Source organism: Puntigrus tetrazona, unplaced genomic scaffold, assembly GCF_018831695.1.
Source record: "Puntigrus tetrazona isolate hp1 unplaced genomic scaffold, ASM1883169v1 S000000008, whole genome shotgun sequence".
NCBI classification, from domain to species: Eukaryota; Metazoa; Chordata; class Actinopteri; order Cypriniformes; family Cyprinidae; genus Puntigrus; species Puntigrus tetrazona.
This window is the reverse complement of record NW_025047688.1, coordinates 751471-775429: the sequence shown is the minus strand read 5'-3', so window position 1 is coordinate 775429 and position 23959 is coordinate 751471. Positions and strand designations below refer to the sequence as shown.

General features: G+C 38.2%; 1 protein-coding gene across 2 annotated transcripts; it reads right to left on the bottom strand.

Annotated features, from left to right (window-relative positions):
• Positions 1 to 915: 915 nt before the first annotated feature.
• itga6a (integrin, alpha 6a) lies at positions 916 to 22433 on the bottom strand. Of its 2 annotated transcripts, XM_043229532.1 has the most exons (26): positions 22159 to 22433; positions 12477 to 12604; positions 11600 to 11679; positions 11256 to 11517; positions 10024 to 10155; positions 9732 to 9945; positions 8773 to 8966; positions 8591 to 8685; positions 8058 to 8185; positions 7893 to 7982; positions 7748 to 7809; positions 7268 to 7437; positions 6529 to 6672; positions 6207 to 6322; positions 5617 to 5767; positions 5342 to 5425; positions 5188 to 5267; positions 5026 to 5103; positions 3787 to 3889; positions 3520 to 3696; positions 3265 to 3366; positions 2575 to 2685; positions 2384 to 2482; positions 2153 to 2278; positions 1803 to 1918; positions 1403 to 1543 (listed from the first exon to the last, which is right to left on the bottom strand). In XM_043229532.1, the coding sequence occupies exons 1-25, from the start codon at positions 22338 to 22340 to the stop codon at positions 1817 to 1819; spliced, it is 3210 nt and encodes a 1069-aa protein (XP_043085467.1). In that variant the 5' UTR covers positions 22341 to 22433; the 3' UTR covers positions 1403 to 1543; positions 1803 to 1816. The 2 variants fall into 2 exon arrangements, with proteins under 2 accessions (XP_043085466.1, XP_043085467.1); XM_043229531.1 differs by lacking the exon at positions 1803 to 1918 and having other exon boundaries at positions 916 to 1543.
• Between the last annotated feature and the right edge of the window lie 1526 nt (positions 22434 to 23959).

Sequence of the window (23959 nt, the reverse complement as noted above, 5' to 3'; positions counted from 1 at the left end):
ATTAACAGCAACACTAAAATATGAGAGCGGTTCTGTCAGCCAGATGCGGGAGGGGAAAAAATGTGAATACTTATTTTTTAGATCCATTGTTAGTAATTTTACCAACGAAAATAAAGCCTTGTTGTGCATCTCAACACACAGCATTTTTTCATTAATGAATTCACATTTTTAAAGAAATCAAGTGAACCTCTCAGAAAGGTCCTTTAAGATATCTTTGAGAGATGAGGTGTCCAAGTTGTAACATTTAATTACTACTAGCCAGTCTTCTCAAACCTTTACAATTAATCCAGAATGTGGCAACAAGATTATTTTTAATAATCCGAAAATAATGCATGTCACACCTCTGATCAATTCGCACTGGCTGCCGGTATCTGCTTACATTAAAATTCAAGGCATTGATTTTTGCCTACCAAACCACCACTGGCACCCCTTAATCCATCCTAATGTGCCCTCTAAAAGCTTCCTTTCTGCTAGTGAACATCACTAAGAGGCACAAAATCAATTTCACCTCTCTCTGATTGTTTGTTATTTTCTGTTTTCTATCTATTTCAACTTTTTATTTATTATACAATTAACAAAAGCAACAAATCCTTTAACACTACCTTGCTTTTTCTATTCTGTCTGTTTTCCTTTTTATAGCACTTGCATATTATTGCTCTTTTGTTGATTTCCATTGCCCTTATTTGTAAGAAGCTGTTAGAAGCCGTAAAAGTGTCTACTAAATGACTAAACGTACTAAAGAACTGTTGAAAGCCCCTTTAATGGTAGTCTAACTTTATCACCACCAACAGGAAGCAATAAAGTTAAAACGATGATTAGCAAGAAAGGTTTAGAATTTTTTTGAGTATTGTAGAGATGTTAAAAATCCATAAAATTGTACAGATGTGTTGTCAAAGCGTTTAGGGTCAAACAACATTTTTCAGTAGTAACTCATTCTTTATTAGTTTTTTTCCTCTTCTGACACTCACCTGAGTTTCACCTGACTCAAAACATTCAATCTAATTTACAGTTACCGAAAGACATGAAAAATAATCTTTGGGAAGTTCATGCACAGTAGGCATCTTAGTACAAAATTACAAGACAAAATAAATAAACTGCGTTGTAAAATATTTACAAAGAAAAGCAAGACAATTTAGTCTTGGCATCTCATGCATCTTCCAAAAATATACAAACACTTTTTTTAAGGGTGGCGTTGCAAACAGAAAGCCCAAAGATGTATCCGAGAGAGTCTTTACTCTCTGGTAGAAACCTATGGATATGTAAAGGCTTCTCTTTAACAGTGGGCTCACAGATCGTGCAGAGGTTTATTCCTCTGAAACGTTCATAACTGGAGATGCCTGGTGGCAGCAGATAGTCCACAGAAAATGCAGAGACAGTCTCACGAGTAGCTCTCGTTCTCGTTCCATGTGGTCATCCATTGCTTCTTCTCCAAAGGCTCTAACATCTCCTTTCCATCTTTCAATAGACGAGTCTCCTTGCGAATCCTCACCGCGTGATATTTCGGGACGCTGTCCTCGTATTTGGAGCGTTTGAAAAATCCACACTGACAGAGAAAGAACAGAAGAGCGTTAAGCAAAGCTCGACTTCAAAATCCTTCTGCGCTTATGTGCTTTGGAGAACACAGGGACGGGACATGCTTGACAAAACGGGACATGAAGAAGCACATCCATCGACACGATACAAAACAAAACCGAGCTTCACACGGAAAGAGCGGCCCTTCCTTTTGACAAAGCACAGGATGAGTTAGTGAGTTAGGCCACGCGTCATGCAGACACCAATCTGCTGCAGCGATGGTGTTTTACCCTGGTAAGGAGAGCTAGGCCTCAGTGGACTGTTTGTCTGAGGGCTGAGTGTGAATCTCAGCTTTGTGAAAAGCGGCATCGTACTCGTCCTTCTGGGCCCGCTTGAAGAAACCGCACTACAGAGGGGGCAAAGTCAGGGGTCATTGCAAACATTGCAAACACATCTTTGCATATGACTTATCTGCTCGTCACTAAAAGTATTTGGGCAGTGAAGAAAAATCAGTGAATGTCAGTGCATTAAAATTCTGCAGAATTAGAATCGAAAAAGCTTTTAACCAGGAATGCTTCTTAAAGAGCAATGTTCTTAACAATGTGGCTGATTTACTTTATGTGTGTGCATGTTTTATTACCTTCCAGAGTAACAGAACTAGAAGAGCCAGCATTAGTATTCCAGCTAAAACAGCCACCAGGATGATCCACCACGGGATGCCTCCGAACGGAGTCGCGGTTGTCTCCGGGAACACGGTCAGCCTCACCTGGATATCACACCTACAGTAAGTCTAGCCGTTCCGTTGACTCACACAATGTTTCATTTACATCTATTAGTGGCTTAAATATCAGATTTAACTTGAAACTGTTACCTGGGTCTCGGGATTTTTAAGAACGAGGTTCTTGGCAGGAGCATCCAGACTTATGGAGGCCTTCACTAATATATCAAGGTAATTGTAGGACACGTAATCCTGTTTTAGAGAGGAAACAAAACAGAACGTTTTAAAGACATTATTTTGAAGAAACTAAATAACTAAATAAATGCTTCCTAAGTTACGCTTACTTCAAGGAAAGTGGAGTTCCACAGCCGAGATTTCAGAATGATGACCGCAGTGCTGTCCAGGCCCTGTAGGGGGCATTTGATCTCCACACACCTGGCATCTCCACCGCACGACTACGAGGAAAGCGACGTTCACTTCAACATTTAGGATTTATAGCATTGAGTTTTTGACATTTTGAAGACGTCATCCGAAAGCAGAATAAATAAGCTGTTGATTTCGTACTTGTCCTCATGTGAGAACACTGGTACTAAAAGCGTGTTTGTTACGCAATTTGGGAGACGTAACAAATGAATAGAGAAATAAATAATTTTTCATTATTCTATTAAATATTATATATTATTATAAAAATCGGGTCAATTACTACTGCCAATGTTACACGTATTTTTTTTTACCACATGTTGCCCCAAAAACACATTAATATGCAAATTAGGTTTAGTTTATAGATATATTGTGTATAATGAAAAAACGCATTTATACACACATTTTGAAAAGAAAGAAAGATAAATGGTATATCAGATCAGTCTGTTATAACATAGTTGAGAATCGTCTGTACACAAATAAAAAGATGTATATTATAAGCATAACTTATACAGTTTTTTAACTTTATTTATAATGTTTGTAAAAGCTATTTTTAATCCTAGAACTTATTTCTCAGGTCTTGAGAGGTTAAGACTGGTTTTGTGGTACATTACCAGAATCTTGTGCTTGCGTTTGTCAGGGAAGAGGGATGTTTTACTGCCTTCGGATGGTTTCCGCTCCTCCAGCTCACGCTTTCTCCTGGTTAAGGATGACTCCTAAAAGTATGACAGTTGTGTTTGTTTTTTGTCTATGGTGTTTTTTATCATCAAGCCTATGTTTTCTGGATTTAGCATCATATTTTAAGCCAATTCAAACACTGAAAAGCATCAGAAAGCGTGATTCGGGTGTGAACTAAGAGGTTTTGGTACCTCGCTCAGTCTGAGAGGGTTTATCTCTCTCTCAGGTGAACAGGTGACTAACTGCAGGTCCTTTGTGTTGATCTTCATCAGATACAGCAGCCATTTCCCCACAGAGCTTTCTTTAGGCCACTGGATGTTCAGAGACGCCGTTCCGAAAGACTTCAGAGGCTTTCCTAAATTAATCACCTGCAAAAAAAAGTTCAGAAGTGAGCTTTTTAAAGTTAACTGAATTGATGTATAAAAAGGGAGATTATTTAAAACTTCTTGTGCATTTACTCTGAATTCATATTCGACCAAGCTGCCGACTTCTTCCTCTGTCTTCATAGCGCTCATGCCTCTGACTTCACCTCCAAAATAGACCTGAGACGGCTTGGCAACCCTGATGAACAACAAGAAAATCTGATCCAACATGCTTGCTGACACAGTGTGACTGAACAAAGCACAAGTGAGTGCACAGATCAATAAAAAAACGATGTACACTTGTAGAGAGGATATAAATATATATAAATATATAGGAAATAAATATAAATATATTATATTAAAACTAAATATAAAAAGCACTTGCAGATAATGAAATATTTATATATATATATATATATATATATATATATATATATATATTTTTTTTTTTTTCTTTTACTTTTGTTTTAATTATAATTTTTGATTATAATTTTAACTTCGTTAGTGCGATTTAAGGTTGATATATTTTAAATATACAACATTTTTACTTCATTACAAATTGTAATTACAAATATATTTAAAAATGTGACATACTATTTGACATACTATTTGTGACTTTAATTTGAAATTACATTAAAGTATATTTTAGTTTACCATAAATGCTTGGCTGTGCACATTAGCTATATCTTAAAGACAATACAAAAAATATAAAATATATATATGCAGTATAATTTGCACTATATATATATATATATATATATATATATATATATATATATATATATATATATATATATATATATATATATATATATATGCTGTGAATGAAAAACGCTCCAAAATTCAGCTAATTGAATATAATATATTTTCATTTAATTCTAAACATCAAAAACATAGAATTCACACCCAAGTATATTCTTTTAAGGTGTCTTTTCTCAGCAGTACGTACTCAAAAAGTATGCTAAAGTGTACTTCATTTTCAAGTATGTGATGGCAGAGATACAGTACATTAGTAGTTATTAACAGTTGCTTTTAACCTGAGGTTAAGTGCTTTTCTCAAGAGCACACAGGCGACAGCAGTGTATTGATTTCAGGATTTCTACGACTTCATGATAAAACCTGCTTGAGTCTTCGTGGCCTTCGCTTTAGAAGCTTTGACACTTAAATCTCACACTTAAAGAGTCCCACCAACCCTACTGCTATATAATAGCGCCGCTTGAATAGTATCACAGTAATAAGTAATGAAAGTCAGAAAATGTCCCAGCTTTCTGTACTAGACAGCAATGGTTCTCAATGGAGAGCACATGCGTGCTTAAATAAAGTTATAATACTTACCCTTGTACAGAAAGAAGCAGTTCAATCACCACTTTGGCTTTGGCCTTCACTTTGCCCAGGCCTTCCTGCAAACTCGTCCTGTGTAAGAACAGAAATATCAGTGCACATTCATCACACAATTACAGTAACATTTTAGTTCAGCTCTAAACAGTGGAGACATACGTTTCCAGCTGAAGGTCGATCTCCACCTCTTTGGTGTCGAGCGATATCTTGCCGGTGCTCAATATGATATAGAATGTTACCTACAAAAACGCATTTGTATTAGAACAGCAATTTGTGAAATAGAGTTATATTGCATCTTTGAAGTTTTGCTGACCTCCGAATCCCGTTTAAAAGGGTTTCCCAGCTCGCAGTCTGCCAGGGAGCCGTTCTGATTGGCGGCACAGATCACATGTTTATCCTGCAAAGATAACAGTCGTACGTTTAAAGTTGTAAAGTATGAATCATAGATGACCGACTGAATTAATAAAAGAAAACGTCATGAGTCTACTGAACGCCTTACTGAACCAAACGAGCGATATTTTGGCTAAATAATGAATGAAAACATGAAAAGAGATCAAATTTAATAGAGAAGACTTGTGATCCACTTACAGTAGATCTGAATCCTGAATACGAGAGGGATTCGTCAAAATGCCCGACCAGTTTGGCTTCATGAGCATCATCTCCATTCCTGTTCCTGACTGTGACCTCCAGAGCGATGTCCTTCTGATCACTCAGAGAAATCACCGGCACACCATTCTCCCTGAGAGACCGGACAGAAAACTCAGCACTCAGCATTTAAACGTGCAACCTATCATCCAATAGAGTATCAGGGCATATGAAGATTTGTAGCATGCATTTAAGAATATATGGCTATTGGTGACTTTTTTGTTTTTAAAACTGCATATTAGAATGATTTCTGAAGGATCATGTGACACTGAAAACTGGAATAATGGCCAATGAAAATTTAGCACTGCATCAAAGAACTAAACAATAGGAATCCAATTTCCCAATATGAATTTTTGATCAAATGAGTGCAGCCTTGATGAGCATAAGAGACTCAACAACAAAAAAAACCTACATATCCCAAATTTTGAATGGCACTGTATTTTAGCTGTTAAGAGAAGGTGTATACAGAGCTAAATGAACATCCGTGAGCTTGTTGTGTGTTGTAGAGTGTGTGATGTATTGCTGATACACACAGAGGTAGAGGAGGAAACACGTCTTGTTTGGACTCCCTGTAGCAGAACCTGTAGTGCATCTGTAGGTTACTCTGACAGATGTTGTCTGTGCCACATCCCTCCTTCAGGAAGTTCACCTAGGCCAGGAAGATGGCAAATCAAATCTCAGGTCTACGCTGTTTCATAGTGCTTCACAGACGTAGAATAATACACGGTTTAATTAAAAAAAAGATAGTATAAGGCAATCAATCATTTTTACATTAATTACATTTACAGTCAATTCTAACAAAAGAGCTGAAGTTGCCTTGACTGTTGATGAGATTTCCTGAATGAGTGAGTATACCTCGGTGATGGTTTTGTTGGGCACAGTGGAGTCCAGGACTGGAGTTAGTTGTGGCAGAGAGCTCTGCCGTTTGCCTCTCTTAGCGCTCTGAATGGCCACAGACACCTCGATAGGAACGGCTCTGAGCTTATCCCTGATGCCTTCCTGAAGACCAGAACATCGCAGATCCCACTCAATGTATTTACAGCAGAGGTTAAACGGGAACGTCATCATGATTCCAAAAGGAGAACCGTACGAACAGTGCACCCAGAAATAAAACTCTCAATGCACTAAATGATACAACAGGAGATACTGATTAATCATCAAATTAAAAGTTGACCAGAGGGGGAACGTTTTCATGTTTTTTCATGTTTTAAAGTATATTAATATTAACATACTTTAAAATAATTTATTCCTGTAAAGCAAAGCTGAATTACTCCAGTCTTCAACGTCACATCATTCTAATATACTCTATAATCAATGTTGGATACAGTTACTGCATAATATTTTTTGGGACCTGCTACTTTTTTTCAGGATACGTTGTATCCTGAAGTAAAACGTTAATAAGTAAAAAAAAAAGTTTTGTTTATTTGTTTAAAAAAGAAACCAGTATTGGAATATTATTGTAATTTGACGTTAATCTGCATAGTGCCACGCCTACATCTCACAAACCAATCAACAACAGGTTCATCAACCCTGCCCTGCATGTCTTCTTCTAGTCAATTACAACCACATGTTTCATCACAACTTTAAAACTTACTTGCAATCTGAGTTTGCTCTTGTAACAGGCTTTCTTGTTCTGTCCTCGTAGCTCCAGGATGCCGGTGGACTGGAAGTCCTGATCCATGGCGCTCTTCTCCAGAAACACAACCCTAGAAGGAAGACCCAGCTTCCTGCGGTACCACTCAGCCTCGAGAGTACAGGAGATGGCTATCAAACAAACAACAAACGAACAACACCTTTAGAATATGTGAGCTTCAGAACAAAGAAAGGCTCTTATGTACTTCAGTGAACTTCTAGCATGTAGTTTTTCTTGTCTTCTGTCAGTATTAATAACGCAGAATGCATTTGGACCACATCTTAAGTACTGTTCTCATTAAGATCACAATAACGATAACTATAATGGCATCTACCCCAGCGGACGATAGCATTCTGTTTATTGTTACACCTGACGATTAAAAAAACCTTTGGAATAAAAAACGAAAATAATAATAGATACTGAGAGCATAAACAGACTTACTGAGTTTAGGGTTGTAGGTGGAGGGCTTTGCTTTATATGAGAAACACGCTTCCACTGTCAAGCTGTGAGGGATGCAAGATTAAACACCCATAAATATTAGAGTTCAAAATATCAAGCGTATTTATAAGTGACGGTAGTATCTCACCATACGCTGTTGCCGCATGTTTTCTTCACCAAGTCAATCTCCCTTGGTGTCACTTTGATGTCTTTCTTGATGCTAATGACATTTTTGGACCTGCACACGAGAGGGATGTTATATCATGCACACCTCCAGGTAATGACCTAGACGGGAGAAGTGAGCGACCGGCACCTGTATATGAAAACTGTGTCAGAGAGCGAGCCCACGGCGAGATCAGGGTACGAGTTCTGATCCAGGTCCATGTTTCCGGCCAGAGAATAGCCAAACATCTTAATATTGTGCTGTTTACCCTCCAGAATCTGCAAGGCAAAGACTATTATATGTACAGCAATAGCCAACAATACATTATATGGGTAAAATTCTTTTATGCCTAAAAGCATTAAGAAATATAAAGTCAAAATCTTAGATTTTGAGTACAAAGTTTAATCAGACAAAAGCAAAGTAGAATCAAAACCAAATTAGATTTAGATATACAATGAAATATCTAATGCATAAAACCAAGTAAGTATCTATTTTTCGCCAGTGTTTCATGCTGAAAATGGAAAAGCTTTTAAACCGGATGACATTGGAATGGGAGTCTCACAGTGCCCTTTATTCCTTTTAGTTCCACCAATATTTGATCCAAGTAATTTTTCACAGATATGTTCCATTAAAAGTGCAGACAAGAGAGCAAACACAGAGACAGACGGTGTTTAGTGTCTAACCTGAGCCGGTGTGGTATTGATGCCGTCGGCAGATCCCTGGAAGATGTACACGCGACCAAACCCAGAGTCTGCATAAGGAGCACCTACTGCGATATCTGAGAAACAAGCAGGAAGAAAATGAAACAATCGGAAGAAGTCACTATTCTGCAACCAAAGCTAAAAAAACAACTTCTGCATTCAACCTTCAAAAGAATCCAGATTGAGGTCTCCGATGTTCTCCACAGCCAGTCCAAACATGGAGTCTTTGGTTCCATTCAGGCGGACAGGAGTGACGTCTTTCCACCTTCCGGCCTTGTTGATGTAAACGTACACGGCTCCTCCCACTTCTTCATCTCTCTGGAAGAACTGAGGAGCACCGACCACAACGTCCTGCCAGCTGGAGGACAATCAGCACAGTTCAGCTGCCCATTCACAACACAGCCGCTCAGTTCCTACAGATCTCCTGTCACCTTCCTCAATCTGGAAGGTTACTTTGGAAATGTAGTAAATTACAGATTACAAGTTACCTTATCTGAAATATAAAAAGCATTGTAACTTTTACAATTACTTTGTTAATGTAACTGATTACATTTGATTACGTTTTGATTGTTTTTTCTACATTTCTAATGTTTTTCCATGTTATTCATTTTCACCCAAACCAGGCGGGGCTAACCTTACAGTAGTGCTCAACACTGATTAAGATTATAATCATTATAATCAGCCACCACTAAATCGGACTTACTTGCACTTGCATCTAATAAAATGCAAAAAAAACAGTTCATTTAAAAAAACACCTCTCATATATTAAAGCAGTTGCAATTTGCAAAAAGAAATCGGTTAAATCTGATACTAAATCAGGTGTAACCCCTTTGTAATTAACACAATAATTTATTGCATTTTTTTCAGTAAATGTAATAACTGTTGTAAATGTATAACTGGTTACAGTTACATTTATTTGTGGTTATTGTAGAATACATTGCATTCTAAGGTGTCCTAACCATATCTTTACGTACTAAATAATATCAATTGCTTAGGATTTGGCTCGTAGGATTACTTGCATGTAATTATGCATAATGTATTGTTATTATAATAGTAAATGCATGTAATATGTGTAACAGCGACACATGTATCTAGTTACTTCCCAGCACTGTGCGTCACCCACCCATCTCCGTTCAGGTCCACTACAGCGACATCATATCCAAAGGAGGATGCGAGGCCCGGTCCTTCCAGAACGTGTTCGGATGTGAGCGTGGTGGACATCTCTCCCTCCGTCCGCAGAAACACCACCGCACCGCTGTGATTGGCTCTCGGCGCTCCTGACACTACGATGAGTCTGCCTTTCTCTGTGATGCTGTGGCCGGAGTCCAGAGAGAATCCTGGACACGAGCAAGATAGAGATGCTCTGACCACAGAACACACACACACACTGATCTTTAAGCGGTTCTCTCACTCACCTAGGTAACTGTTGGCTGGGACTGGCACTAGATTTGGATCCAGGCGGTTTTCATCCCCGACCTCGTAAGGGCCGTCATCAAACAAGCCCATTTCCAGAAGAGTGTTGTTCTTCTGCTCCACGCGCACTATACCTAGACAACAGAAGTGAAGGGGTGAGCGCTAATCAAATGTGCTACAGGAAAACAAATGATCGAGTAATGGTTATTTGTGCAAAAAAGAAGTGTGGTTAATGGTTTTGAAGGATTGTGCAACATGTACTTCAAACATTTAAAGTATACAGTATATTTTTATAATTGCATTTTTGTATGATATAATATTAATTCAATAAAAGGCCACTAAAGAAGAGCTTACTTTTATGACGTTTATTTTGATGTGTTATACTAAAATACATGTTGCGTTCTCGAATGTAATTATAATTACATTAATATTAAAAATGTATATTTAATTGCGGCTTTATCGTGTTGTACGAATAGAAATTGAATGTAAATTGTGCGAATATATATTCAATGCATGTTAAAATGACATTTTTGTTTACCATTAATACTATCGAAATATTTGAGTAGAAGTAATTACAAAATTACTTCGAAAAATGAACATAAGTCCTACTTTTGTGTGTCAAAGAGTACTATAAATTTAATGTAAATCTAAAAACTATAATACTTTTTCATTTCATTGCAAGTAATGCACAATTAAGTGACTGAAAACATTACATACAATTTGCATTTAATCATATTCGTTTATATTAAGTATAGAATTTCAGTTATAGGTACTTTTTTTTAAAAGTATGCTTTAAAACTAAGTACTTTTTCAACACAATTGTGTGAATTAATAACAATTTAGCACAGGTTGCAGTGCTCCTCCACACCAGCGGGGGTCACCGTGCATATAAAACACATAGGTAAAAACACTGGCTATTTTTATGGATCAGTCCATCATAATAAATAAATGATAGCAGTATGAGGTGTCTATGAGGTAAGACCTTGCCAAAGGTCGAAACAGTGACCTGTGAGCTCTGCTTTCAGACTCAAAGGACACACTTCACACATATTCTGCATCATTTAATGAGCTTGCTGTTAAATAACCTGTACCTTTTAACTTTCTGATGCACAGAAATAAAGAATTTCTGCTAAATGTTAGTTTTTCAGTATTAACCAGACTTCTCCACTACGGTCAAAAGTCTGGTCACATGACAACAGGTTTGTTTTATTTTTCGCATCCAAAGTCTTTCTACCCTTCCAGTTGTATGCCCCTGGTGCTCCAAAGACGACATAATGGTAGTCTTTAGTGAAGGTGGCAGCCAGGCCCTGCTGACAGGCCCCGAATCTCTCATGACCCCTGGTGCGCCCATCGCAGAATTTCCAGTTCCCTCCGTCTTCGTCTGATTGGCTGTCGATGCTCAGGTCCTGGCTGAGCATGTAGCAGCGTCCGGTGATGTCACGCGCCTCCTGGGGGGTGTTGGGGAACAACAGGCGCTGGTAGCGATGGGCACATGTCTGAGACACAAAGAAAGAAGCTGATATGGACCTTGCGTGATAAATAATAAATCGGTTATGGGTAACTATGTTCTTGACGTACCACAATCTTGCCTCCAGGTCCTTGGCTCTGAACAGTTACACCCATCCACTGGTTCTCCTTATTCTCCACGCGAGCATCAACTGTGGGAGTCACCATGAAGAGAAACCAGGTCATGATTATACGTATACTGGCACTGCTGAGCGTTGAAACCAATGACACAAAACAGCACATGGATGAATTTATATAAGTGACCCAGGTCCACAAAAGCAGTCATAAGGGTCCATTTTTTGGTGTAAATTGAGGGTGCAAAAGAATTAAACTATTGAAAAGAATTGCCTTTAATGTTGTCCAAATCAAGTTCTTAGCAATGCATATTACCAATAAAATGGAACACAGTCTTTCCTTAATATCCTGATTTTATGCATAAAAGAAAAATGAATAATTTTGACCTATACAATGTATTGTTGGTTATTGCTACAAATATACCCATGCTACATATGACTGCTTTTGTGCAAATCTTTGGGGCATGCATTTCCACATAATTTTACGCTTAAATCCATGCCAAAGCTCATATACTGTCTTTGACATGGAAAAGTGCTTAGCGTCACGTCAGGGTCTGAGCAGACGTACGCACTTTTTATTGTCAGAGTATTGCATGTTTTTGAAAATATAACCCAGCTCACTCCTCTAAATTATGATGATTGGTCATATTTTATGTGTTAACGACATTAATTAGAAGTCGTTAACAAAGAAGAGAGCTGAAACCATTTATCTGCTCGCAAGTTCAAGATCATTTGAGGTTCATCGATTTCTGTTCATAGAATATCTGAGAAATAATCGTAAGATCGAATTTAGGATGGTTTATGCGCAACATTTAATCAATGAGGCCCCTGGTGCGACAATCTCTAATCTGTAAGACTTCTGTTTTTCTGCGTACCATCATTGTCAAAGTCCACTCGAGTGCAGTCGTCAGGGTGGGTGGTGATGTCACAGCTGTACAGCCCACCTGTGATTTTTGCTCCCTGATTGGACAAAGCCCTGGCTTTGGGAGCACCGATCAACAATCTGTGCAAAGAAACGAATAAAATATAAATTAATCCCTTTTTTTCCCCCAGTAACTTCCAACAAAGGCAAATGTTTTAACCAGCAATGCATGCATCCTGTGTTGAAAAAGGCAATCCCAGAATTCACTGAGACGTATTGACAACACTGATAACAGTTCTCTGTATTACTAAACAAAACCATTATGTCAATATTACATATTATAATATTATAAATAATCCAGTTCAGTGCCCTTTAATGTCTGGTTGACCCTCCAACGTTGCACTTTTGCCGGTTGCCAATCATCATAAAACGAACTACTTGATAATAAATAAATGAATAAGTAAAGAGGAAGAAGCAGTGTGTAGCTACTACTGCCATGCAAAACTAGGTGGCTCTAAAAGCCAGAATACTCTCTTTTCTATAAAAAAGAATGAAGAGAATGCAGAGGTGCCAAATTCTTTTTGTTAGATGTGTTTACCTTCCGTGCCAAAAAAACCCAACAGAGTTAAAGACCAATCTGACAGATAGCATTATTATTGTTGTTTTTTTTTTTTGTTTAAATTGCTATGATATCATTATCAAGATTTCTTTTGCCCACATATAGCCCAAATAATCTATGAGCATAATCCCAAGTCAAACTAAATTTATGCAATTATGTTATGTAATGTAATTATGTAATTATGTTATGTAATTCTCGGAGGCATTTTTTAAAAACATAATAAAAACGTAAAAATATGCAATCAACCCCATGTTACTGCAAAGCTGCAATCGTGCTAATTTAAAGTTTGCATTCTTTTAATTTAGCTAAGAAGTCTGTTTTTCTTCTTTTGGTCAGACGTCTTCAACGTGATTCGCGGGACCACTATTTGAAACACAGCCATAGATTTTAGGAGGACAAAACGCAGGGGAAAAAACCTTGTAATTATGACGTAATTATTAGTCCTTCGTAAACGAGACCGGTGCTTGATGAAGAGGATCTGACAGACTATTTCATCATTGGGTGTCTTCCTGTTTCCAGCACCCATCAGCCAGCTGCACCAAATCAATTATTTACATACACACTGCTGTCAGCACACCACAAAAGACACACATAGGTGTAGATTTGGGGGGAAAACCCCAATCATGTGTCTTTTTTGAACGAATTTGTAGGAGATGCCGAGAAATGAAGAGGGTTTCTGAGATCTTATGAGTCACGCAAGTGATGTAGCATTTTTAATGACTGCTTGTCAAAGCATAAAAAGTGCTTGTGCGGTCAGAAGAGAAGACAAAACTGAATATACATGAAATCAATAACTGACTTACCCAAAAATCTGCATCGTCTTACACCACACAAATAAAGCTCAGACTTATAGCCATCTGCTGCGTAACCAATCCCTTTTTCCACACTTCATTCCAGACACACCTTTAGGAAAATTCTTTCACTTCCTGCTACCACAACTATAGAGGTTTGATTTTTTTCTTTTCTTGTTTTGTTTTTTCATTAACTAGACATAACTCATCCCCGAGGCACACAGTGGCAGTTTTGCTTGAGTTCACTTCACACACAGCGGTGCAGAACAGCTGGCTCAGCAACTGTTGTTCTGATGAAATCCTTCCAGAACGTTCCTCTTATTTGACAGCCCTTATGAATCAACTATTCTGGGCACTTCAGTGAATACATGAAAAACTTGGCTCTGTCGTCTCACAGTAAACGCAGGGAACGTACTGTAAGACCGACCAAGAAAGTAACGTGGGCATCGTGAATCAGTTTAGTGGTTCGTTTCTGTAAAATGGTATTGCTGCCTCTTGCTTCTTTGGTGACACGTTCAATGTCGAGTGAACAACATTTTAAACAATTAACATACCACCCACCCAAAAGCTAACTGATAGTATTAACAAGGACAAATGTAGAATAAACACATATTCTTAACAACCATGCCATTTTAGATTGCTTTTATAGGTCTATGAGCTTTTTCATCCTGACTTCCTGAAGTGCTCTGAAGTGTTGTGCTTAGTAAGTGTAGTGTTGTACCAGGTAAGCACACACACACACACACACACACACACACACACACACACGTATTTTCGTATTGTCATTTTTAAATAATCTGTGAGATTTCAATTATATTTTGACCACCGAACTATGTTTTTAATTTCGGAAATTTGGTCACTTTATGTATTTATTTAATGCAGTCACAAATGCAGTTGCAATGGAGTTACAAATCTTGCACAAAAAAAAAGTGTTTTGAGGAAATAATATTGCATTGTGCCAGAAAATTGTACAAATTAGCATAAAAGAAATAATTAAAAGAAAATAATAATAACAATGATGATTGGTAGAGGCACATTTTCCAAAGAGGCAATGTCGCATAAATTAACATAAAATACTGAATTAATACATTTTTTTGTTAGCTTCGGCCAATGTAGAGCTTCGCTAAGATAAAACATTACAGCAAATAGTTAGAGTCCATTCCCACGAAGATGTGGCAGGTGGACAGTAATGTTCGGAAAGCTCCAGGAACACAGCACCCCTCAATCTCGGTTGGGAAATTCAACACATATCTGATGGACAACATTAGGAATGACATGCCAGCGCTGGAGTTTTAGTACTCAACACTATGCTCTCTCGATGGGAAACAGGCCAGCCACTATGGTGTTGAGAGGTTTCATCAGCATTTCATCTGTGCACCCAGTGCCCCTTAATCTACTTTCCACGGTGAGTCTATTCAGACCAGCATGCAGCTCAGCTGTGGGAACACAGGAGACCACCAGTGGCTTCTATACTGGGACACTCCACCATACAGACCGAGCAAATGGGTCATTGACTATTGAAATCGTTATCGAAAGTTCATTTCAGTTTTGCCTGTTTCAGACTTTTCACATTTGCTAAATTAGAGAAACAACGCGAAAGTAACATAATATTTGTAACTAAGTGACGTGTTTGGCTGCTTTTTTAGGTACTGCAATATCGCAGCGCTTTACTTTTAAATGATTTGTTTCCCCAACATGCCCAACTGAAGAGGATGCACGCTGTCCTGTATACTATTTTACCCTTAAAATGTAGTTAGTCTGGAAATTTGCCAGAATCTGTGATAAACATGGTAAAAGATTCCTTGTCGGGATTTTGTAGGACTGTCCTTTGTTGCGTTAATGAAGTCTGCGCGCTGTTGTCATTGGGTATCTGTCTTTTAGTCTTCAAAATCACAGAAAGGGGCTCAGGAGACCGGCTTTGGGTGATTATTGGACTGAACGACTAATGACTGAGACAAATCATTAAAGATGAATGTGGAGAATGTGGCCAGTCAACCCGACACTCCCCGTTTCCAACCAACATAAGGAAGGACAAAAGATCTCATTAGAGAAATGACGGGAGAACAGCATTTAACTTAAAAAGCCACGGAATGTTTCCCTGTCTTATTTTGAGGCATGAAAGGCAATTCATTGTTCGGAGGAAAATTTGAGTTTGATTGGTCTAAGCATGTCATTGTTGACAGTAAGAGGTTTTATTTAATCAGGGTCACCAAGCAAAATCCCCTTACAAACAATGACCTCTCCATGCTATTTATGATTATCTTTACCCCATCGTCTACATCCAAATTGTTCATTTTATTTCAGAACTTCTGTCTTTGTGCTGGATTTAACACATATATACAACTATACATATATATATAATTTAACCAGAATAAACTGACAGTGGCCAATGTGTGTGTTTTACTCTTTATACACACAGCTGGTTGCAGCTGGCTCCAGTCTGTCCACTTTTTTGCCATCAAACTTGGAGAGTTTGACCAAGCACAATATGAACATACAATACGATATATAACAGTAATTTTATATGTTATAAAATGGAGAGTCTTCCCAATATATACAGTCAAACCCCAATGTATTCAGACACCTTGAATGTGGTGATGAATAGTAATAAAATAAGACGAGAACTCAGAGTTAAACAGAACTAATTCATCTCAGTATTGTCGGATAACTTTGACAGAAAGGCATTCGGTTGAATAGCTGTCAGCTGTTAAATTTAGGTACAGAGTTAGATAAAACTAATTTAGGTCAGCTACGACCTATGCTTATGAATCAAAGCTTCGTCTTTAGTGTAAAAAGATCACATTAGCAATTACCATAAAGAAAAAAACAACATGCTCACGTCAAAGTGGCTAAATATTTTTGGTCACAATTGTTTATTAAATCAGTTTTACTGGTAATCCACTTTATGAAGGATCTTTGAGTTTATAATGTCACTGTTTACTTTAATTATAATAGTTTTCTGAAAACACTATGTACGTATTACACTATGTAAGTCAAGTACTGAAAATATGTAAGTAAATGTACGTTTCATAGAACAACACTTTGCGTAAAATGCATACCAATTCTAAAGAGATCACAGTGAATGATGAAACTGTAAAAAGAAGTATTTTTAGCATCTTGTCATGGATATACTGCTGTAGAGTCTCTACAAGCTATCACATTTCTACAGTCTCATCCAGTGATTCAGCTAATACCTGTTTCAGATTGCTGCTTCATCACTGAAGGGGAGAAACGCCAAGACTCAGCTGTCTCTGCTCATCACTTTAGTCATGCAGACCCTTCCATCTTTCCATTAGAAAATATACCACAGTCATAACGTTTCACTAATTCTCAAAGTGTTGCACAGTCCAAAAGCATCCGTGCCAAAGCCGCAGCAGCTGCCGTGTGTCCCAAACACCGCTCATAGAGAGTTCGCGATCACGAGCTGCGCAACTGTTTTACGAATTTGTCTTTTTCGAAATGATCCAGCGGTGCAATCGCTGCAGTTGTCTGAGATGATCTGGAATGACAGAGCTTGATTGTTCCAGGCTTCTTGTGCTGGGTTTTGAGATGTAGTGTGATCTGTGCGGTTAGTTAAGTTGGATTGTCTTGTGAGTGTGAGATGTAACGTGTGTGTGTTGCATTATGTTGGGGGGTTTGCGTTCATGTTTGGGGTTTGATGTCTTTGTTTTAAGGTTTGGGGTCACTGCTGTAACATTAAAGGATGTCGAGCGTGACAATGAAATTGTGAATTTAAATGTGGGCTTTATTGGTGCTTTGCTACAGTCTGTATCGTTAAAAGCACTGTATAAATAAAAGTGATTGATTGATTGATTGATTGATTGATTGATTGATTGATTGATTGATTGATTGATTGATTGGTAAACGTGGTCAAATAGACAGGGTCCAGTATCAGCAAGCAGTAATATCCAGGCAAAAACAAAAAAGTAATCCGTAAACAGGCAAGGTTCATGACAGGTGGCAAAACAATCATAAATAACTGTCCAGGATAAAAATAAATACATTTAAAAAACACAAAGGCAATGCAGGAATACGATAGAAAAACATGGAAACTAGACTAACACAGGCTAACACGAGACATACAAACAATACTCAGCAATGAGTGTGAAAAAGTGTGCAACTTAAATAGTCCTCCTGATTGGTGACTGTGGGTAATCAGTATCTAGGAATTATGGGAAATGGAGTCCAGAATGAGTAGCAAAGGTGTGGGATGGAGTCTAGAGGAGCACATGGGCACCCTTTCAATTGACTTGCTAGGCTAACTAAGTAGTTGACTTGAAAAATGACAACGTCATAAAGGCTGTGATTTAATTAAATAAAAATATGCATTTTATATGTTCTTTCATTGTACAGCTCTACAAACAATCACAGCACACCTGGGGGGGGTTTTAATCGTCACAATCACAATTTTAATCTCAATTAGATGTTTTCCTTTTTCAAGCAGCCCTTAATCGAATAGTGAAATCATTTGTCTACGTTATATACCTTATACAACCTAGACCCACATTTGTTCACGAAAGAATTAAAACATTTATCTCTTAGTCTGCCAACAGAAAACCTCAGTTTACACTTAGGATACTATTGTTAGGCTATATTAAGCTAACCGAGACATGTATCAGCACTTGTGTCTGCTAAATGTAAATGTTTTAATTGTAATGATCTAGTGTGATTTTTATATGCAGTTGACACCAGATGGTATGGTCCACATAGAGATATGATCTCATGATCATCAAGTCCATCGGGGATTACATGAAGACTTAGAAAATTGAGGCAGACAGATAAAGCATTTTTGCATATGAGATTAGGATTTTTTTATATACATGCTATTTTTAATGAATGATATTTAATGCAATATCATGCCTGTGGTATCTTGCCTGATCTTTCACACCTATCTTGCATGCAACTCTGTCACTGAAGTGTCTTATAAGTCAAAGTTCGAACATGTTTACAAGTTTATATGTAAATTTTATATGTAGATTTTTTCATTCTTGAACAGATTGCATAGATGCACTTGTCTTTCGAGAGGCTTATTAGCGTCCCTTCATTTTAAGCAACATATGTGATTGCATCATGCCAAAATCACCTATTTTAAGGTCATAGCCTCATGGAACCAGCTTCGGTTTTAGCACAAAAGTCCCAATTTGGTGCGACCAGAAATTATTATTAATATGTAGAGTAGTAGAAACCATGAAACACTTGTACACGGTTGCAAAAATAAAAAATCCCTTGCACCTTGTGCTGCAAATCTACACACACCTGAGGAGACCAACGCATTCAAACAACTAGGAGCCATCATGCTTACAAAAAGAAAAGGAAAAGAAAGAAAAGGGGCCTCTAGTGATCTATCTCTCAAGTTACAAGAGCACAGATGGCCTGGTGTACATATTCCCTGATTTCTCCTGTTCCAGTGTAAACAGATGCCAACCTGTTCATCCACCGCTCTGGATACTCACAACATGCCTTTTTTTCTATTCGTTCATTAGTTTTGTTTTCGGAAATTGTCTTCCTTCAATAGATTATAAGGGTAGATGAACACTGCTAATTTCAATACCACAGGAAGCACGCATGAATGACAGGAAGGAAGACCTTTCGTGTGGGCTAAAGAGAAGCCACTTAAAACATCTTTTAGAAGTTGCAGAGATACAAGTACACGTGCTTTAGCAGGTTTCCTTGTAGGAAACAATCAGGAGCACAATTAGAATAGCAACAAAGTCTTGAAATCATTACGTTTTTAAAGAAGTGTAACTTTTAAGGCAGCTCTTAAAGAGGGATCTGCTTCAGCACTGACTAAGGGAAATGCAGTCATGCAGCACAAATGGGCTTTCGACACCAAGAGCCCGTACCGACAGAGTTGAGCTCTGTTCACACAAACCGTACAGAACGAGAGACACAGCTCAAACTATCGTACCCAGCAAAAAATGTCGTCACTGTAATAGCTGGATTCCCGTAACTGAAGCAATAAGACTGCCTGAAACATATCTCTTCATTTCCTTACCTCTGCAGACTCCTTTATGTACCTAACCTTAACCCCAAAGAACCGATCCTCTTTGGGCACAAACAGAGAAAATATCGGCAAACTGCTGAAGAATCCCAAGCGGCCGATGTGTTGATCAAAACACCAAACTGCAAAAGCCAAAAGAAGTAAAGCAAAAGTAACCCACATTATGACATCAGGTCTCCACGTTTGCACAAGAAGAAATGCACATATATCTACAGCTGACTTCTTTTACGGTCCTACTACACTCTCAGTCTCACATGGGAGATTATTGCCATTAAACGTACTGAAATGTTCTTTGAGGAACCCCAATGTCTTCTCACTGGATTCGGTTTAGACAAAACAGCACCAACTACAGTTTTACTTCTTAAAGTCTCGTTACACTCTCACAAGGGCATTAATGTGTAGTGATTGGAGAGGAACAATGCATGAAGTGTATCGGATGCTGCTTTCACCCTGTAAACGACCTATGCGAACCATTGTGCATGCTGGCAAACGGCCAAAGACTGAGCCCCCAGCAGATACTGATTCACATGCATTATTCACACAATCAACTAACCCCGCAAGAACCACCGGAAGCCGCATGAGATGGGAAATAAATATGAAAAGGCCTAGACGCTCGCATCAGTAGGAAGGCAAACGGACGGACAGACGAGCCTGGTCACAGGTGCAACACATTTTCATGGCACCGTAGATGCTGTAAACAGGTGTCTTTCAGCACACACACACACACAAGAAAACTCACACTTGTTCGTTTCACACAACTGTTTAAACACACTCGCAAATGAACAAACAGACACATACAGAAAAGCGACCCCCCTCACACTCGGACTCTAAGTAAATCATTCAGCCTTTTCGTTAATTGCAAATCTCAAATCTCTTCAGCCGTGCAGAGAAACGGAGGATGTTATTTGACGTTATTCGAGAAAACAACTATTTTACGAGGTGGCCATTTCGTATGACTGGGAAATGCATGAAAATAAATAAATAAGAATAAAAGTCCACCCCAAAACCATCAGTGGGGTAAATGAGATGGTACAAATTCATATGCTAGTTTGCAATATGCAAAATAGTTGTGTTGACTTGTCCAAAAAGGAACCCTGAGTTATTATTTTAGTGCCCCGTCGTGGCAGATGTTTTACAGCCTTTGACCATGACATCCTAACCTTAACTGAAGCAGGAGGAGAAGAGATCTGAGAGAAAGGGTTAAAGAACAGAGCTGAAAAACAAATGACAAACCTAACCAACGTTAAAAGACAAGCTTATAAATAAAAGTGCTTCTCAATGCCAAGAACCTTTTTTTTTCTTTGAAAAACGTAGCTGTTCTTTGTGGTAAAAGAAGGTTCTTCATATTAAAAAAAGGTAAGAACGAGATGGTTCTGTAAAGAACCTTTGACTGAATGGTTCTTTTCGGAACCAAAAATGGCATCGCGAAGAACCTTGCATCTTTATTTTTAAGAGTGTATGCATTATAAATGAATATTATAAACTACTTCTGGTAGATACACTCTTAAAAGTAACGATTCTTTGCTGGAATTAATGAATTAATGTGGAATATTTAATATCCAAGGAATTTTTCTATTCCACGAAAGGTTCTTTAGAATACAAAATTGTCTGAATTACTAAAATGTCTTTATAGTAAGGATTTTTTTTATTTTAAGGATCACTGAAACGTACTTTGAGAAACTCTAAATATGGCACCTATGGATTACCAAAGTAGATCAACTTTTAAATCTTTATTTTACTTTTTTAAACCTCTAAATAACCACATTATCAACTCAAAAGCTGCACTGCGGCCAAGAAAAATGCATCACTGTAGATGCGTTGCTTAATCTAAAATGCTGGAAATAAACACTGGAGAGCATTTACATGTGAGATCGGACTTTGTGATATTTCTCCTCGAATTCTTTCGGTGTGAAAAGCCATTGTCCAGCAGTGACTTGTCGCATCACGTCGGGTATTGTTAAGTTGTGTGTAAAGTAAGCAGCATGCCTCCCCCAACATGCCGCAGCGCCGGACGATTGATGCGCTAATCACCGTCCCGACACACAATCACCAACATCTCTCCGTTCAGAAAGAGTTGAGTGCTGATCGAGCGTTAGACTACCAAACGTATCGTTCCGTGCTCCTACAGAGGAGACAGAAGTAGCATGACTGTCTAAAACGAGAGCGGGGCACAGGTGCAGGATGAACGCGAGAAGAAGGGGGTCTGGATCGAGCGCGTATGAAGCGCGCGCCTGATCGGTGATCTCGATTAACAGATTAATGTGCAATATCTGATTCTACTCACATTCTTTTATCGTGGGGCTGGAGCTGCCGGTGCAGGGCGAGAGAGAATCCGAAGAGGCTGCCCGGCTGACCGTTCTTCCTGAGGACGTTTTGCGCGTCCAGGTTAAATGCACTTGTGGAAGTCCATAAGAGCAGCGAAAAAACGCACAGGTTCAGAGAGAGCCCCTCGTCAAAGAGCCCCATTGCATGTAATTAAGGCGGTTGTATGAATATAGCCCTTGTTTTTGCGGTAGTTCCCGCTGCACTGAGAGGACTGGAGCTGTGGTCCGCACTGCACTGCGCTCAGAGAGAGAGAGAGAGAGAGAGAGACCCTCGCCCCTCCTCTGTCCCCTCAACGCTCTACGTCACTGTTGAGAGATGGATGAGTCTCACCCGGTCTCACCCCATCCACACACGGCTGTGATTTATGAACACTGTGAACACTGTGCTTGAATTTATAGTCAATATAATATTCATAAGCGAAATGCGTGCACTTATACGTTCGGAGTATTAATTGAGATCTCGGAAAATTAAGATAATTGAATTACAAAATGACATTATGAAATTACGAATATAATAATGCATGCATATGCACACCTCAATCATTATATGCATGCATTATTTATATAATTTATAGAATTGTATGTATATATATATATATATATATATATATATATATATATATATATATATATATATATATATATATATATATATATATATATATATAGTGTATAATGTGGCCAGTAGCATAAGCCAATTATGCAGACTGTGTCTTAAAAACTAGTCTGACCAACTAACAGTTATTAAAGCAAGTGCGTGAGTCTACCTTACCCAAATGCACACTAGTGGTGGTCACTTTTTTTTAGAAGGGTGCATCCATTTTGTGCCCTCAATGTGCAGATCTCTCTCAAGCCCAAACTGAAGCAGCATCTCTAATTGATAGTCAAAGCAGCATTACATCACTGAAGCTTAAAGTTGGAGGAAGACCGAAAAGGCTTAGGGTGCTATTTGGTATGGGGCCTATTTGCCATTATGCCACAAAAGTGTAACCTTAAAAGAGGACTACGAGGAATAAAGCTAGCATTTGAAACAGAGCCAGTTTATCATACTGCATCCAGCAAAATGATCAGTATTGTTCATTATTAAATCTGTAATATCTGCACTTCTGAATCCTTAAGAAAGTTTAAGATTTTGATTGGTGTTAAAACAAAATATAAGAAGTAAGACTTCTATACACTAGGTAATCATTAGTAAATAGTCAGTTCATCTTTTATAAAGCATTGTTCCAGCATAAATGTCATTAGTTAAGTTTATCAATAAAGCTATAAACGCCTTGTTCTTGATTTATAAGCATATCTATTACAAAGGACAGAAAAAAACTAACAAACACAACACAGAGAGATACAGAACTACTCATTCCAAGAAGCAAAAATATTTAATTAAGCATTTACTCAGACTTTATAAATGCATATAAACTCCTACATAACTGGTTTGTTAATAAGCATAGCCTACGTTACTCAACCATCTTTCTTTAATCTGTTTAGTCTTTTCTCTGAAGCGAATCAATTTAAAGTGTAATTTATACATTCAAATTCAAAGCACTCTCTGAGCGATGCAACAGCCTTAAAACGTAATCAATTAAATCTGTTTGCTACACAGTTGTGTGTCCATAGGCTAATGAGAGCTTTCTCTGTTAGTCTGCCGCATCTGAACGATGTTTGAGTTTAAGGACACAGCAGTCACTGATATGGCTGAAACGTAAGACGCTTGTGTCAGGCTGAGAGAAGCATCGATCCCGTGCTGTCCGTACGGTGATCCCG